This window comes from Ictidomys tridecemlineatus, chromosome 13 (genome assembly GCF_052094955.1).
Source record: "Ictidomys tridecemlineatus isolate mIctTri1 chromosome 13, mIctTri1.hap1, whole genome shotgun sequence".
NCBI lineage: Eukaryota > Metazoa > Chordata > Mammalia > Rodentia > Sciuridae > Ictidomys > Ictidomys tridecemlineatus.
Window position 1 is genome coordinate 45,761,813 of NC_135489.1, and position 16,348 is coordinate 45,778,160.

General features: G+C 39.8%; 1 protein-coding gene across 8 annotated transcripts in view; it reads right to left on the reverse strand.

Annotated features, from left to right (window-relative positions):
- Lama3 (laminin subunit alpha 3) overlaps positions 1-16,348 on the reverse strand; it is a 240,987-nt gene that overhangs the window by 156,323 nt on the left and 68,316 nt on the right. For all 8 annotated transcript variants that reach the window (XR_013429632.1, XR_013429633.1, XM_078030246.1 and 5 more), the window contains exons 6-10: positions 15,827-15,918; positions 10,096-10,211; positions 7,702-7,820; positions 2,681-2,771; positions 130-261 (exon numbers count right to left, since the gene is read on the reverse strand). Coding sequence is in view for 6 of the 8 variants with exons in the window: in XM_078030246.1 (XP_077886372.1) it covers positions 130-261; positions 2,681-2,771; positions 7,702-7,820; positions 10,096-10,211; positions 15,827-15,918 (550 nt within the window). In the remaining 2 variants the exon portion in view is untranslated. The remainder of the gene's footprint in view (positions 1-129; positions 262-2,680; positions 2,772-7,701; positions 7,821-10,095; positions 10,212-15,826; positions 15,919-16,348) is intronic.

The window sequence follows — 16,348 nt, forward strand, 5'->3', positions numbered from 1 at the left end:
CACTTTCACGTAAATACAATCTACCTGGCTCTATTTCTGTCCCTCTCCCCGCCCCATCCCACTACCCACAGGTGTTACTGCACAAAGGCCAGCAATGGGCCAGAAAGGCTGGCCTCTCCAGGTACTCACTCAAGCAAAATGGGAAGTTATAGTAACCAGCGGCACACTTCTCACAGTAGTCTCCATGGAAATTTGGTTTGCAATGACAGTGGCCTGAGCCCTGCTCACAGTCATCTGCATGCTCAGGGTTGCAGCTGCAAGCTAAGAGAAATAACAGATTCCAGAGGATCAGTCCTTCACTGCACTTCATATCGCAAGTATGTCTCCATAGCTCCCAGCAATGTTTCGCAGGTGGTCAGTGGTCTAGAGTTACCCTTGAAAGGGCACAGTCTATGTCCCACTTCAGACATCATTGGTGGTTCTCACTGAGTCAACATCATGGGCCATCTGAGAACAGCTGTCATGAGCACCCACACTGAGAGGCTCTCAAGAGGTCAGTTATTCCACTGAGCATTGCCCAGGTCACTGAGCAAGGGGCAAAGCCTGCACACACCACAATCAGGGGGACTGGCTGGGTGGGCTGTTCTGTGGGTTCTAGCAAGTCTGTTGGGCACAATAAGCCAACCATGAATAGCACAAAGTGGCCATCAGTATCCAGTTGTGATGTGCACACAAGTGTAGGTGCCTAGACATGGATAGATAGTGTGTGGCCATAAGATGATGCCCATAATAATCTCTAGTATTAGATGGAGTGATATAGCATGCTGAAGGCAGAGTTTGCTAACAAAGATGATTAGTAGCTTGCATTTCAAAAGGACACAGTTGGAGTATAAGAGGTCTGATACAATCCACAGCTTGGGGCTTCCCTTCATCCAGCAGGTTGTTAACACTGGACCCGGAAAAAAATACTGTCATAGCTCATCTGAGTCCATGTTCTAATGTCCTTTTCCTGATTTGTTTATGACAGATGTGTCCTATGAGTCCTTTATAGTAAGCTTCTAACACCACTTCAATGATGACTTTGAAAAAACCTAGGATAGTGGTTTTTAAGAGTGAGGTTCCTAATGCAATTACGTTCGAAATGTCCTCTTTTCCTTTGTGATGCCTGTTCTTTGTGGTCATAAGACAAGAGATGGACATGCTTTGCAGGACACAGGGAAGAAGGAAGGAAAGCATAAATACTTTTATTTAACAACTAAGAATGCGTGGGGTCTCTCTCGTCCAGCGAGGAGGTCCATGGAACAGGGTAGAGGAGAGTGTAGCTGCAGAGTTGCTAATTAAGACCTCCGGAGACCAAGCAGGAAGCAGGTCTGATTTTATTGCACAGTTACCATGTATATATACTCAGGCAGTAGCTAAGCAGATTACAGCAGCCACCAATGCAATGTCTGCTAATCTTCCTTGCAGCGACCAATCAAGGAGTGGGCCATGGAGCAAGTGCAGGAACTGCAACACATGGCCTCATGCTGTGCCTACAGGGCAAGTGGCCTATTGCTCTCGAGCCTAGCAGGAGGGGAGTGGCCTGCCACTCAGATGCCCTTAACGTACGCCATGTATGCAGTACTCCATGCACTTGTCCCCACATAAGAATGCCCTAGAGAGAAACAAAGACTTTTCTTTGGACTTTAATGTCCTCAAATGATATACTGAATTTATTTGGAGTGTGGGTAGGCACAGAGACCAACTTCAAGACTGGAGTTGTTCTCCACTGTGACAATTAGACAATGTAAAAGAACAGTGTCAAATAGACTACAGGTTGTGCCTACAGGGCAAAGTCCATAATCTGACCTCAAACCAATAATTCCACCAGGAAAAACTAGCATCATTCTTCTGTATAATAAAAGTGTCATGGTATAGTTGTGCCAGGCAGAAATGAACCACATGCTGGATCTATCAGTTGGTGGCTGGGTCACCCAGACCAAAATATTCAACTCCCCAGATCGCTTGGTTTCCTCATATCTAAAAATGAGAATAATGACACAATGTACTAAGTTTGTTATAATAATTAAATAAGACCTCAGCACAGTATTTAGGCGGTGCCTTGGGTAGGGCAAGTGCCCCATGAGTCACAGAAATTTTAAATACTATGACTATTTATTAAATTCTTATGACATCACTGCTATGTTGTTTTGATGTTAATTTCTGACAAAAGTTGAAATTCCTGGAGATCATAGAAATATGTCAAAAATGGAGGGACTCCTGGGTGCAGTGGTGCATCCCTATAATCTCAGCAGCTTGGGAGGCTGAGTCAGGAGAATCGCAAGTTTAAGACCAGTCTCAGCAACTTAGCTAGGCCCTAAGCAACTTAGCAAGATCCTGTCTCAAAATAAAAGATATAAGGGGCTGGGAATTTTGCTCAGTGGTTAAGCAGTTCTGGGTTCAATCCTTGGTACAAAAAAAAGAAAAGAAAATGGAAACACTAACACTTATTGCAGGCCTAGGGTGACAGGCCAGATGTTAAATATTTTCCTAAGTACTTTTAATACCATTTTACTTAATCTTACAAAATATACTATCAGTTCCAGGGCTTGAAGTGATCATGTAACTGCTGGAAAAGAGTAAAAACAATAACATGAAGAGAGAGGGAAGGAAGATTGTCAACCCATCAGAACTGAGTTGGACCACTTCCTTAACAGCAGTCTACACAGGCCAAGATACACAGAGTTGAAATAAAACTTACGGATGCAGCCATGGGGGGCATCGATTGGAACCCCATAAGGACGGTAATAACCCTTGGCACACTTTTCACAGTTCACCCCAGCTGTGTTGTGCTAGAAAGAAACCAAAGACACTTAGAAGATACTAGAAAAGCCCAGTACTCTTGATTTTGTGCTATTTACCAAGAGAAATAATTCTGTCATATTCAATTGAAATTTCAAAGTCACTAAAAACATAAACATTGATCTTGATCTTGGGTCTCTGAGATTTGCCAAAGCACTTTGACTTAATCTTGGCTCTAAATGTAATAATAATAATAATAGTTTTTTTTTTTACCCAGTGGAAAAGGAAATGAGAAAAGTTCCATGAACTGGACAACCAAACCTTTCCCCTCTAAAAAAATCATTTGCTTTAATGAAGCACTCAACACTTGAGTGAGAAAAAACCTCAAGGACTAGCCCATGGCTTCATTCAGAAGAACTGATGAATGGATAATAAACTACCTTTAGGTTTAACCGAAGGAATAAAAGGTCATGTGTTCATTTATACCTTTTCTCATTTTGGAAAAAAATAGCATATACATACAGACCTCTGTTTCTAGTCATTCTAATTTTATCCACGCTTTAGTCATTAAACCATTTCCCAGGCCTTTCTGTGATGTGAATGGAAAATGTAGGCATGGGTCTCATGCACAGATCTTATTTTGAAGTATAATACCAGGCGGCTTTTTCTAGCTTGTGGTTCATCCTTATAATTGCCACAAAATCAAATTACCCAACATGCATCATCAGTTTCCAAAAACTATACACCATGGGTCTAGCTCAATTTTGCTTCTAATTTGGAAATGATTAAGAAGACAGTGTTCTTTCATTAATGAAAGGAACGGCAATAGAAAATTAACAGGAACAAATACAACAAACTTTGACGCACACAAAAGTCTGCATAGAAACACAGTGGGAAGAACAAAGACTCATTTTCTATTCTCTTCCCTGTTTCAGAGGATTTTATTAACTACAGACTTTTATTTATTACTACTCCTTGTCCTGTGGGCTAAAATCTGAATTCACTTTAATGCTGAGGTCAAAACCCATGCTGGCCACTTCTCTGGCTTAACATTTAAAAGCACAAACATCATGGGCAAATAAGAAGCAGCTGCAGCCCACCCTCTCTTCCCATCAAATGCCAATTAACCCTCCACTCTGTTGCTTCCTGTTGTGTCTTATCGTAGAGAACATCGGTTAAGCTTGGCTGCCAAATTTTTTCCAATTGGAGTAGAAAATGAGAAAGTGTTTATTGTCTGAGGAGGGCAGTCTAAGCTTTCCCCTCTACCACAAAGCATCTGCCAGGGAGAAGTTATATTTTTAAAACACAAAAAATAATAATAAAAGGCTAAGAGAGAAAGAAATAATGCCTAGAGTTTGCAGATGAAATAATGCCTAGAGTTTGCTTAAAATCTTGGGTGGTTGTCTAGGACCTTCAAGGCCCAAGGATCAGATGCATCATAGTATACATGAACACCATGGTCCTAGTTAGACCAAGGTAAGGTCAAGAACCAAGGACAGGGGGAACTTCATAATTTCTAAATTAGAGGTTCTTGGGGCAGGGGCCTTGCTTGAAAGAGTGGATGCTTGAAATGTAATTTGCATGACAACGTAAGGTGAGAAAAATCTCAACTCTCCAAGATGAAGAGTGGAGGTGATGAAGATGGAATCTCTGGGGGCAGAAAGCCCATCCCCCACCTACCTCCTCCTTTGGCTCACCCCATCTCATCTCACTCTTGACTTTCTGAGTCTAACTTATTTCACCTAACATCACACTCTCCAGTTCATCCACTTCACAAGTGACAGAGTTTCATTCTGCTTTATGAATGAAAAAAACTGCATTGTGTGTGTCTGTGTATTTGTGTGTCTCACACACACACACACAATTTTCTTTATTCATTCATCTGTTTGCAGACCCCTTGGCTGGTTCCGTAACTTGGCTCCTGTGAATTGTGCCACTGTAAACATGACCAAACTTGGTCACCTTGGAGCTCACCAAGTCAGCTGGCCCAGCTGCACCTCTCTCCTTCTCCATACCCAGTCAAGGCTCCCAAGTCTCTCTGTATGTGCATAATACAAAGTTAAATTTGCCCCCAAATGAGAACCAACTGTCCCAACATCATTTTTATAATGTTTATCTTTCCTTTCCATTAAAACTGCCATTTCATCTTAGATAAATATCTACATGAATTTGTTTCCAGATTTTCTATTAGGTTTTATTGGAATAGTTATTCCTGCATTGAGTCATACTTTATAATACAGATTCATGATATTTTGAACATCTCAGAAGACTAATTTCCCCATAATTGTTTATCTTTTCTAAACTATTCTCATATATTCTTTGATCAATAAGAACTTTAGAATCAGTCTATCAACCTTCATAAAAGTTCTGTTGGAATTCTTACTGTGATTACACTGAGTTTATAGATTGGTTTCACAGAAATGGTGTATATATATAGTATTAAGTGTCTGGAAACACATCATGCCTCTCCATCAAGGTCATCTTTTATGAACTTCAGTAATGTTTGATAGGTTTGACTATTGCTCCACAATCAATGTTTTTCTGTGATCTCTCGGATCTCTCTAAGTCATTCTAGCATTCCCAGCTGTGTATCCCTGCAAGTATGTGTTTTTGCTTTCTAACTTTTTGGAATCTCTTGAAATTCCTGATCTGTTGATGACACTCTTTTCTAATGTTCATGCTATTTTGGATTCTAAAAGGAGGGTGTATTTTTTTTAGAATCTTTTCCAACATGTTGTAGAGCTCCTTGCAGGAGGGAACATAGCCAGCTGTGCTCCGTGTGCTCTCTGGAGCCCATCTCTCAGTTTCATGTGGAGTTTGTTTGTGAAGGAGACAGTTTGTAAATAGTGAGACCAAGGGCTGGGGTTGTGGCTCAGTCGTAATGTGCTCACCTAGTACATGCAAGGCCCTGGGTTCGATCCTCAGCACCACATAAGAATAAATAAATAAAATAAAGATATATAAAAAAAAGAAAAAAATAGTGAGATCAAATACATCAAGGACACAAAGCTTAAGACTTAGATAAAAAGTGTCTACCGAAGAGGTTAAGCTTTGTTTCAGTTAATGAAGATAAAATATCTTCCAGCATCATTTCAAACAACATTAGTATTCTTCAATCTCTGTTAAATACATCAAGGTTTCACTAAAGAGAAAGAAATCAATTTCAAAATGTGCTTCCAGTCTTCTTTCATTGCTCTTTTCCCTCAACATTTTATTATGGAAAAATGTCCAGTTTTACAGGGGACACTTAAATACCTTCCACCGGAAGTGTGCCATTACTATTGTACTGTACTTGCCTTATCACTTAATTCTCCATCTACCTACTCCTCTCTTCATCCACTAATCCATCGTATTTTATTCACTTCAGAGTAAGTTACAAAAACCAGTCACTTTCCCCTAAGAACCTTGCTTATACTTTCTGGATTTTGGTGTGAAACATATACAATAAGCACAAAGATCTTCATGTTCATTCATCAAATTAGAAGGCACACAAATGTGAAACTCTGTTCCTTATCTAGGCATAGAACAATCATCCCATAAAGTTCCCCATGTCCCTTCTCGGTCAACCTCCATCACCCTCTCCTCAAATATAAATCTCACTTTTTCACTCTTGATTAATTTGTGTTTAAAATTTTCATTTGAAGGATACTCACACTATATGTACTCTTTTTAGTAAGTTGACCTTCACTCAGTGTTTCTAAGATTCTCACGTGTGGCTGCATGCATCAGAAGTTTGTTCTTCTCTATGAATCCTTAGTGTCCCATTGCACGAATATGCTAGAATTTGTTCATCCATTCTACTGTTGATGAACAGGTAGGCTATTTCCAGTGGGGACAGGAGGGGGGTAGTTGCATGAAGCAGTTATCAACTATGTGTAAACAAACATTTTTATTTCTTATAGATAAATGCTTAGGAGCAGAATTTGTCAGGGGAGAGGTGTGTGTTCAGTCTTTAGTTGGTAGAACCTTCCCCAAAAGAGTTGTACCATTTTTTCATTCATATCAGCACTGCATGATAGGCACATTTCACCAAAAATTAGTGTTATTAGCCTTGTTAAGAATTGCCATCCTAGCCGGGCACAGTAGTGCACACCTGTAATCCCAGCAGCTCTAGAGACCAAGGCAGGAGGGCTGAGAGTTCAAAGCCAGCCTCAATAACAGTGAGGCGCTTAGCAATTCCATTGAGACCTTGTCTCTAATAAAATACAAAACAGGCTGGAGATGTGGCTCAGTGGGTTAGTGTCCCTGAGTTCAATCCCCAGTAAGCCCCTCCCCCAAAAAAATTGCCATCAAGGTGCATATGCAGTAGTATGCTATTGTAATTTTGATTTGCATCTCTCTGATGACTAATGATTTTCAGCCTTTTATTGGCTATGCATATGCCTACTTGAGTGAAAAGGTTGTTTAAATCTTTTACATATTTTGGAGTTTATTTGTTTTTCTATAACTAAGGTGTAGGAGTTCTTTATATATAAACCATTTGTCAGATTATGTTTTGTGAATATTTTCTCCCTCTCTGCAGCTAGCCTATTCATTTTCTTAATAGTGTCTGTTGTGAGCAAAAGTTTTAATTTTAACGAAATCCAAGTTGTTCATTTTTCATGGTTACTGCTCTCTGTGACCTAAGAAAAGTCTGCTCATCCTCTGAATCACAAAGATATTCTCTTCTATTTTTTTTCTTCTATTTTTCTTTGAAAGTTTTTTAGATTTTGTTTTTCTTTAGATCCATGGTCCATACTAAATTGAAATAAAGATCCCAATCAATATTGGAAAAACACACCTTTGGGTAAACATGCATTTTCTAGGCAGCCTCTAAATTATATCCACCTAGTAAGGTCTTTTGTGGTCAAAAGTGGAGAAATAATCTTAGGAAATACTTCTGACTGCATATCACTTTCTTGACATCTTTTGAGGATCAAAACTTACCAAATGCTGGTTCGCAACCATGACACACCCACTTTGATTTAGAGAGTGCCTTACCTGGCAGTCGATGCAGACCCCTCCACCTGCATAGATGCCTTGGGTATTCAAGCTTGCTTGCTGCTGCTCAACATCTGGGTCATAGTAACAGTCGATGGCATGGCCGTGACAGTTGCAGGCTGAAAAACAGCATACTAGATCAGTATTCCATCATTACTATACGACATTTAAGAAATTCCCACATAGTATCAGTGCTCACTGAAGTATAATAAAGTCTATTCTGGAACACTAGGGAAACAGTGGAGAATTTTTGGGATTTTTACACACAGACCAGTAATAGACTATTATGAAATTTATAGCTGCTTCCATTTGATATTAAACAAGAGGTTTATCTTTAAAAATTAAGATACATACTTGAAACAAATTAAGATCCACCAAAAATGCCAATTAAGCTTCATCCACAGAGATTAGTACTGTTACTGATTTTTTTTTTTTTTGTACCAGGCATTGAATCCAGGGCACTTAGCCACTAAGCCATATCCCAGACCTTTTTTATTCTTTATTTTGAGACAGGGTCTTGCTAACTTGGATCTTGCTATGGTTTGGATCTGGAATGTCTCCCAAAGTCTTATATGTCAAAGTTGGGATTCCTGGGAAGTAATTAGACCAGTAAATTGCTAAGACTGGCTTTGAACTTGTGATCCTCCTGCCTCAGTCTCTGAGCCACTGGGATTACAGATGTGCACTACTGTCCCCGACTCTTGGTGATTTTTCTCCTCCTCCTCCTCCTCCTCCTCCTCCTTCTTCTTCTTTTAAATAATTTCAAAATATCTACAAGAAGTATATATAAAACTTCTATAATTAGAAAATGTAGTTAGAATTCCATTTAGGATTTTCATCATTGCCAAGATTTAGAATATATCTTCATTACATTCCACTCAGATCAAATTTTCTGATTATTTGAATGTTTTTACCAAGTTCCCAGACACACATATTAGGAAAGAAGATGGAATTAGAAATTGCACAAGTTCCCCTGTTTATACAGGCTGAACACTTTCTTATTTTCATTTTCTCAGTGGTGCCAGATCAATCTTGGCATATATGAAAGTATAATAATTCATATTAATGATTATTATTATTGTAATTTGTCTCCTCATATTTCTACCTTAATTCAGAGTAGGATAGTTTTCCCTTAAGTCTGTGAGTTTTTCATTATAGAGTGACCTATTATCTATAGTTGCATTTTCCACAGTCTGGATTACTTGCAGTCAAACTTGGTATGAAAACATTAAATGGAAAATTCCAGAAATTAACAATTCATAAGTTGTGGGAAGCCAACCTTATGGGTGACTGAGTTACACTCCCCAGCTGGGTGCTGAGACGCTCAATCACAGAAATGGGTGTGTCTTGCTACAGCCCTATGGGTGAAGCTATGCTCACCTGTTCCTTTGTAATATAACCCCTTGCCCTGTTTAGGATAGAATCTTCCATGGAAGTGCCTTGTGTGTGTCCCTTTCTCTTACTGTGCCCTTGGGTGTGGCCTACCCAGGTGTCAGTCAACCTGCTGACAGTGGACAGCATGAAGATAGACTCAGCCCCCTGAAACCTGACCCTTTGCCTCATTTGAATAGCTTCTCCTCAATAAAAGGGGTCAGCACATGTGTGCTCTCTCTCTCTTTCTGCAGACCCTTAAGGTCAGAGGAGCCGTCACAGCGACCCCAAAGAAAAAGGTATTGTGTCTCTTGTGTGGTTATTTCGTGCAGCCCAGTTAGCCCAGTTTAACTAGAGTGACCCCTGAGCCTTTTAGTCACGAGAACAGAAACCTGGCAATAAGTTTTAAATGGCATGCCATTCTAAGTAATAGAATACTTAAGTAATAGTAATATCATGCTGTCGGGCTCCATCCTGCCTGGGACATGAATTATTCCCTTGTACAGAGGATCCACACTGTATTTGCTACCAGCCCATTAGTCACATAGAAGCTGTCTTGGTTATCAGATCAACTGTCTTGGCATCACAATGCTTGTGTTCCAGTAACTTATTTTACTTAATAATAGCCCCAAAGCACAATAGTAGCGATGCTAGTGATTTTAATTCAGTAAGTTGTAACTTTTATTTTATTACTAGTTATTATCATTGACATCTTACTGGACCTAATTTATAAATTAAACTTTATCAGAGGCATATATATATATATATATATATATATATATATATATATATATAAACATGGTACATATAGGGTTCAATGCTATTCCTGGTTTCAAGAGATCTTGGAATTTAGCCCAAGGATAAGAGATGACTATTAAGCAGTAACAGACCTGAGTCCCTAAAACGGACATGATCCCAGCCTCTTCAGGAACTCAGGGGGAAAAAAGAACACAGCATCAGTTTTCTGGTAGGACAGGAAGACCATGTGCAGGACATGGCTCCCAGTCCCATCCCAACACCCACCTTCACACTCATTGTTCTGCTCCCACAGTGCCGGCTGCCAGCGCCTCTGATTGTAGCCCACACAGCAGTGACTGCAGGTCTCCCCACAAGTGTGGTGCTGGCATTCACACCGGAACCTGGGCAGGGGGGTCAAAGCATATCTCAGTTATTGAAAAGTTTTGATTAAGGTCAGTTGTTCCTGTGTGCAAAACATGGACAGAGCTGTGGGGTCATCCATGGGCCATTCTCTGAGTAATTAGGAGGACAAAGCACTCTGCATACATTATTTCAAGTCCCCCCATCACCTGCTTGTTATCTGCATTTTATAGATAATAAAACTAAGGTTCAGGGGTATTAAGATGCTTGCCAAAGGTCAAGCAGTGATACGTGGAGGATCAGATTTCAAACCAAAATTTGACTCTTTCTTCTCTGTCACATCATGGCACAGTAAATGGACAAATGAACAAGCAAGTGCTGAGATTCCTGGGATGCATTATCACATCTTCACCAATATCCCAAGGAGTCCTGTGAGAAGTCCACTCGAGTCTCTCACTCTCAACCTGTGATCATACACAGAGATTTACTGACCAGGAAGCACCTACTAAAAAGACCTCGAAGGCCTTTGCTCTCACAGGCTGTCCCCTCTCATCTCAAGACCACGAGCTGAGATCACTCAGAAGAGATGAGGCTAGAAAAGTCTGAAAAATCTAACATCTGTCTTAAATTTCAATCCAAACCAAGGTCATAGCCTTGGTTTTCATCAGAGCTCCAAGCTTTGAGCTCCTGTTCATCTGTACTTAAAAGAAGATTCAAAACAGTTGCCTAAGAAGGCTCTTAACTAGGCCTGTGGGGACTCCGCAACAGGACTTGGGCAGGTGGGATGGTGTGTCTTTGGCCATACTCCTAAGAGCAGAAGTGTCATCCCTCTTTCTGCCCAACAGCCTGAAAGCCACAGATGTAGATTTAACTGGTGGCATATAACAGCTGGAGTCCAGATGGGATCTTGTCAGAGAGGAAATTTCACCTCATTGCCAATGAAACACTTGGCATAAGCTGGGTTGAAAAATATATAGTAAAGTTGCTTGAAGAACATATGGTCCAGCTATACACATAGGGAAATTGAAATTGAGCACAGCAAATATAAAAAGAAAAAAAAGAAAAGTATGTGAACCTGTCTGAATTATATGGCACCCCCCAACTACTCTCTCAGCCCAGGCAGAAGATTATTTAGAAAAATTGTCTTTAAATTGTTATTAAAGGTGTTGGAACCAATCTAGATGCCCTTCAGTAGATGAACGGATAAAGAAACTGTGGTATTTATACACAATGGCATATTACTCAGCATTAAAAGAGAATAAAATTATGGCATTTGCTAGTATATGGATGGAGATGGAGAACATCATGCTAAACAAAGTAAGCCAATTCCAAAACCAAAGGCTAAATGTTTTCTCTGATAAGTGGATGCAGACCCATAATGAGAAAGGCATGGGGAGAATGGAGGAACTTTGGGGAAAGGGGAGTGGAGAGGCAGGGGAGCATAAAGATAGAAAAGATGGTGGAATGAGATGGACACCATTACCCTAGGTACTTGTATGACTGCACATATGGTGCAATGCTACCTAGTGTACAACCAGAGAAATGAAAAGTTCTGTTCCATCTATGTACACTGAATCAAAATGCATTCTGCTGTCATGTATAACTAAATAGAACCAAAAAAAAGAATACAAAAACAATAAGTATTGGCAAGGATGTGGGGGAAAAGATACATTCATACATTGCTCATAGAAATGAAAATTGGTGCAACCATTATGGAAAGAGGTATGGAGATTCCTCATAAAACCTGGAATGGAACCATCATTTGACCCAGCTATCCCATTCCTTGGTTTATACCCAAAGGACTTAAAATCAGCATATTACAATGATGCAGCCACATCAATGTTTATAGCAGCTCAATTCACAATGGCTAAACTATGGAACCAACCCAGGTGCCCTTCAACAGATGAATGGATAAAAAAATATGTGATATATATATGTGATGGAATATTACTCAGCCTTAAAGAAGAATCAAATTATGGCATTTGCTAGTAAATGGATGGAGCTGGAGAATGTTCTCTCTGATATGTGGATGCTAATTTGCAATGGAGTTGGAACTAGGGAAGAATAGAGTTAATTTAGATTAGGTAGAGGGGAGTGAAGGAAGGGGAGGGAATATGGGAGTAGGAAGAATAGTAAAATAAATCAGACATTATTACCCTATGTACATATATAACTATACAACTAAGGGATTTTACATCATGTATAACCAGAAGAATGAGAAACTATACTGCATTATATATATAATGTATCAAAGTACATTCTACTATCATGTATAACTAATTAAAACAAATTTTAAAAATTTTTTTAAAAGATGATGTTTAGGGGCTGGGATTGTGGCTCAGTGGTAGAGCATTTGCCTACCACTACATGTGTGAGGCACTGGGTTCAATCCTCAGCACCCCATAAAAATAAGTAAATAAAAATAAAGGTATTATGTAAGTCTACAACTAAAAAAAAAAAAAAAAAAAAGATGGTGTTGATTAGAGTCTGTTTCTATATTGTGGTCATAGTGAAATAGGAACATGAGCAAGTTTCCCTTGTTTAGTTGACTGCTAGGATGCTCAGAATTGAATGTGTAATCCTTCCACCTGTCCATGCATAACATTCAGCATGGTCTACATCCTTGGTTAAAGCCATCTTCTGCCTGGTTAGCAACTAACTTTACCTATTATGCAGCCTTGATTCCCTCTATTAAGTCATTGAGTCTCCTTATACACACCATAAGATGTGTTCCTATTCATGGGTGTGGTTTCCATCAGCATTGGTTCAAGGTCAACCTTTGGGCAGAAGCGAATCAGGAGGCAAAGAAACAAAAGGCAGAGTGGACAGACGGTGAACTGAGCTTTCCCCAAGGCACAGGGAGGTACTTGAGCCATTAACCACTGGGTCAGAAGTCCTCCAGGTCTGGCAGGGTCAACGTGGTTTGGCAGCTCTTCTAAGCAGGAAGATCAGCCCCTCCCTGGTGGCTTCTAGTTCTTTCTCACATGGCACCATTTTGTCCCAGGGCACCATTTTGTCCCAGAGACACTAAATGAACCTTTCTCTCCCCCACTCAAAACTTATCTGCTCTGGCTCCTAGTGTCCTGGAGCCCTCCTATCCAGGAGGTTACATGGTGCAGATAGATTAGTCATTAACAAACAGGTCCTTGCAAATTAATTGTTGGTTGTTGAGTGGTTGGGCCTTTTCAGACGGCACCCTTGATCCCTGAAGGAGGGACAGCAACATTAGGGTCTACAGCAGGTCAGGAAGAAGGGCTCCACCCAGCACACCACACAAGCTGGTAGTGGGCAACTCTGCCCGAACACCAAGCGAGGCCTAAAGATACATAAGCCTGGATCTGGCTAAAAGTAAAATCCATCTCTCACAGGTACTTGTACACACAGAAAATTATTACTATACCCAGCAACCAGCTTAATGGCCAGCCTTTACAGCTCTTTCTCTTGGGGTAGTAACACAAATAGGTACAATTGATGACCATTTAACATTTCAGATCTATGCATGTTATGGTTTAGATAAGAGGTAACCCCCAAAAAGCTCATGCGTGAACTTTTATTCTACAAGGACAGTCAGAGGGGAAATGGTTGGGTTATGACCGTCTTAACCTAACCAGTGAGTTAATCCATTGATGAGGATTAACTGGGTGGTAACTGTAGACAAGTAGAGTGTGGCTAGGTCCCTGGGATATACCTTTGGGAGTATATATTTTGTCCCTGGTGAGCAGAGTCTCTCTCTGCTTCCTGATTGCCATGGCCTGAGCTGCTTCCCTCTTCCACACCTTTCCACCATGATGTTTTGCCTCATCTCAGGCCCAGAGCAATGGAGTCAGTCATCTATGGACCGAGACCTCTGAAAATCTGAATGCCCAATAAACTTTACTTCCTCTAAATTTGTTCGTGTCAAGTCATTTGGTCACAGCAGCAAAAAAAGCTGACAAAAAAAATGCATCCTATTGTATGCAAAATATACCTCAGTTTTTTAAAAGCAAAAATAGGGCACATGTATATTGGCACAGACTTAGTCCCAATCGCCAAAAGATAGACACAACCTAGGTGTCCATTTATGGGTGAATGGATAAACAAAATGTGGTCTATACATATAAATAGATATTATTTCGGCCTGAAAAGGGAAGGAAATTTTGACACATGCTCAAGATGGATGAACTTGAAAACATGTGAAGTGAACTAAACCAGTTACAAAAAGACAAATGCTAGATGATACCGCTTCTCTGAGGTACCTGGTATGGTCAAATCCATAAGACCAAACGTAGAGCTGGCAGAAGGGTAGATGGGGAGTTCTGAAAATGGACACCAAGTTTCAGTTTTGCAAGACGAAAAGAGTCATAGAGATTGGTTGTACAACACTGGGAATGTACTCAATGGCACACCTAAAGATGGTTTAAGAATGGTATATTTTGCAATGCATAATTTAAAAAAGAAAGAATTTGAAAATGTGTAACCCCAAGGTGACAATGAAGTCTTACTTCTCTTTTCAACTTTATCATTTATTAACGGCTTGCCCAACTGCACCAGGTAGGTTATGAAAGGAAGCTTAAATCCTGTGGTTTGCATTCAGGATCACCTCTGTTCAGAATGGTTCACAGTAGACCTTTCCTTGTAAGGCTGGAGAAACGATTGCATATTAAAAACAGACTGCTGACTAGAATCCAACTACACACTCAAATAAGTAGCATAAAAGAGCAACAACAACAAAAATTGTCTTCAGAGAAAAAAAGTAGTTTGGCAAAGATAGGAAATGAAAGTGGTAATTGTTTCTGAAGAGGAAGAAGAGAAAGTTCTAAGATAAATTCCATGAAAATAACAATAGAGCTCCTCAGGCTGTATCTAGAACCCTCATTCTAGAGGACTCCAATTATTACTGGATTTCTGTGACCACTATGGTCAAACAGTGGCCATACAGTTTAAGTATTTAAGATATTTGAACAATGTCTTTCAAATTAATACTCAAAATTCATTATTGCTCCAGGTTACTCTTGGTATCAGCCCTCATTGATTACTTTTGGTATGAGTCCTTTTGGTACCTTCCCTCACTCCCTGCAAAAGAAGACATTTATTTCAACTAATTTTTTTCTAATATAATTTGAACTAGAAAGTGGGATTATTTAAACATATTTAGAAAGGAGATGATTTAGAACCAAATTTTCATCATTAAGCTCCTTGGCAGAATTGAGTGGGTCTGAAATCCATTGGACTAAATCATCACCTGCTTAATGGCAGTTGTACAAGATTTTCTGAAAAGAGAGTATGTTCATAGTAAGCCGGGCCCAGTGTGTGCTCTTGCCTTCTGTGCCTATTCCATCTTGGTAGAAAATGTCCAACATGGCAGAAACAAAAAAACCAAATGAATGTAAAAAATCAAATTGTAGTGGGGTAGGGGGCAGAAAACTAATGGCTGCTTGGGACATCTTCTTGGGTTTGGGGATTTAGTGGATGTATCCCATATTATCCAGAGAGCACTGTAATCGATTAGTGACATCTGCTATGGGCCCAGTGGTGGTCTGTGGAAGGAAGTAGAGGGCTATTGAACCTGAAACATTCTTGATGCATGCAGAATCTAGAAATAGTTAATGGGATGCAAACATCCACTGGAACAATTAGACTCATTCATGGCAAAAAACAGTCTGCCCCGTGTACTTACCGTTTTTCAGGATTATTTGCATTGCACACTTCAGCATGGCCATTGCAAACACACCGCCCACCGATGCTGATATCCTTTATGCTGTAATAATACTGTACAGAAAATGGAATGGGTCAGTTTCACTATACAGAAACAGGAAGTTTTCTTACCAAACTTATCCCATATCTGTGTTGGTTCAGCTTCTCTTTTTTTTAAACATTTCTTAGTTGCCGATGGAGCTTTATTTTATTTATTTACATGCGGTGCTGAGAATGGAACCCAGTGTCTCACACATGCCAGGCAAGTGCTCTACCACTACTCTTGCACACTTCTCCTAGCCTAACTCGACACACAAAAAAGAAGCCTCATTGGTATATAACTTGTCTTACCAAATGAATGCATTTCTCATTCTTAACTTTAAAACTTCTTCTGAATGTGTCAATTTAAAAACAAATCAAGTGCTTTAAATGCATGGAAGAAAATTGTCTTTGGAAAGAATTCATACCCTATAGACTACTGGAAAAGATTAAGTGGTTCCAAGTT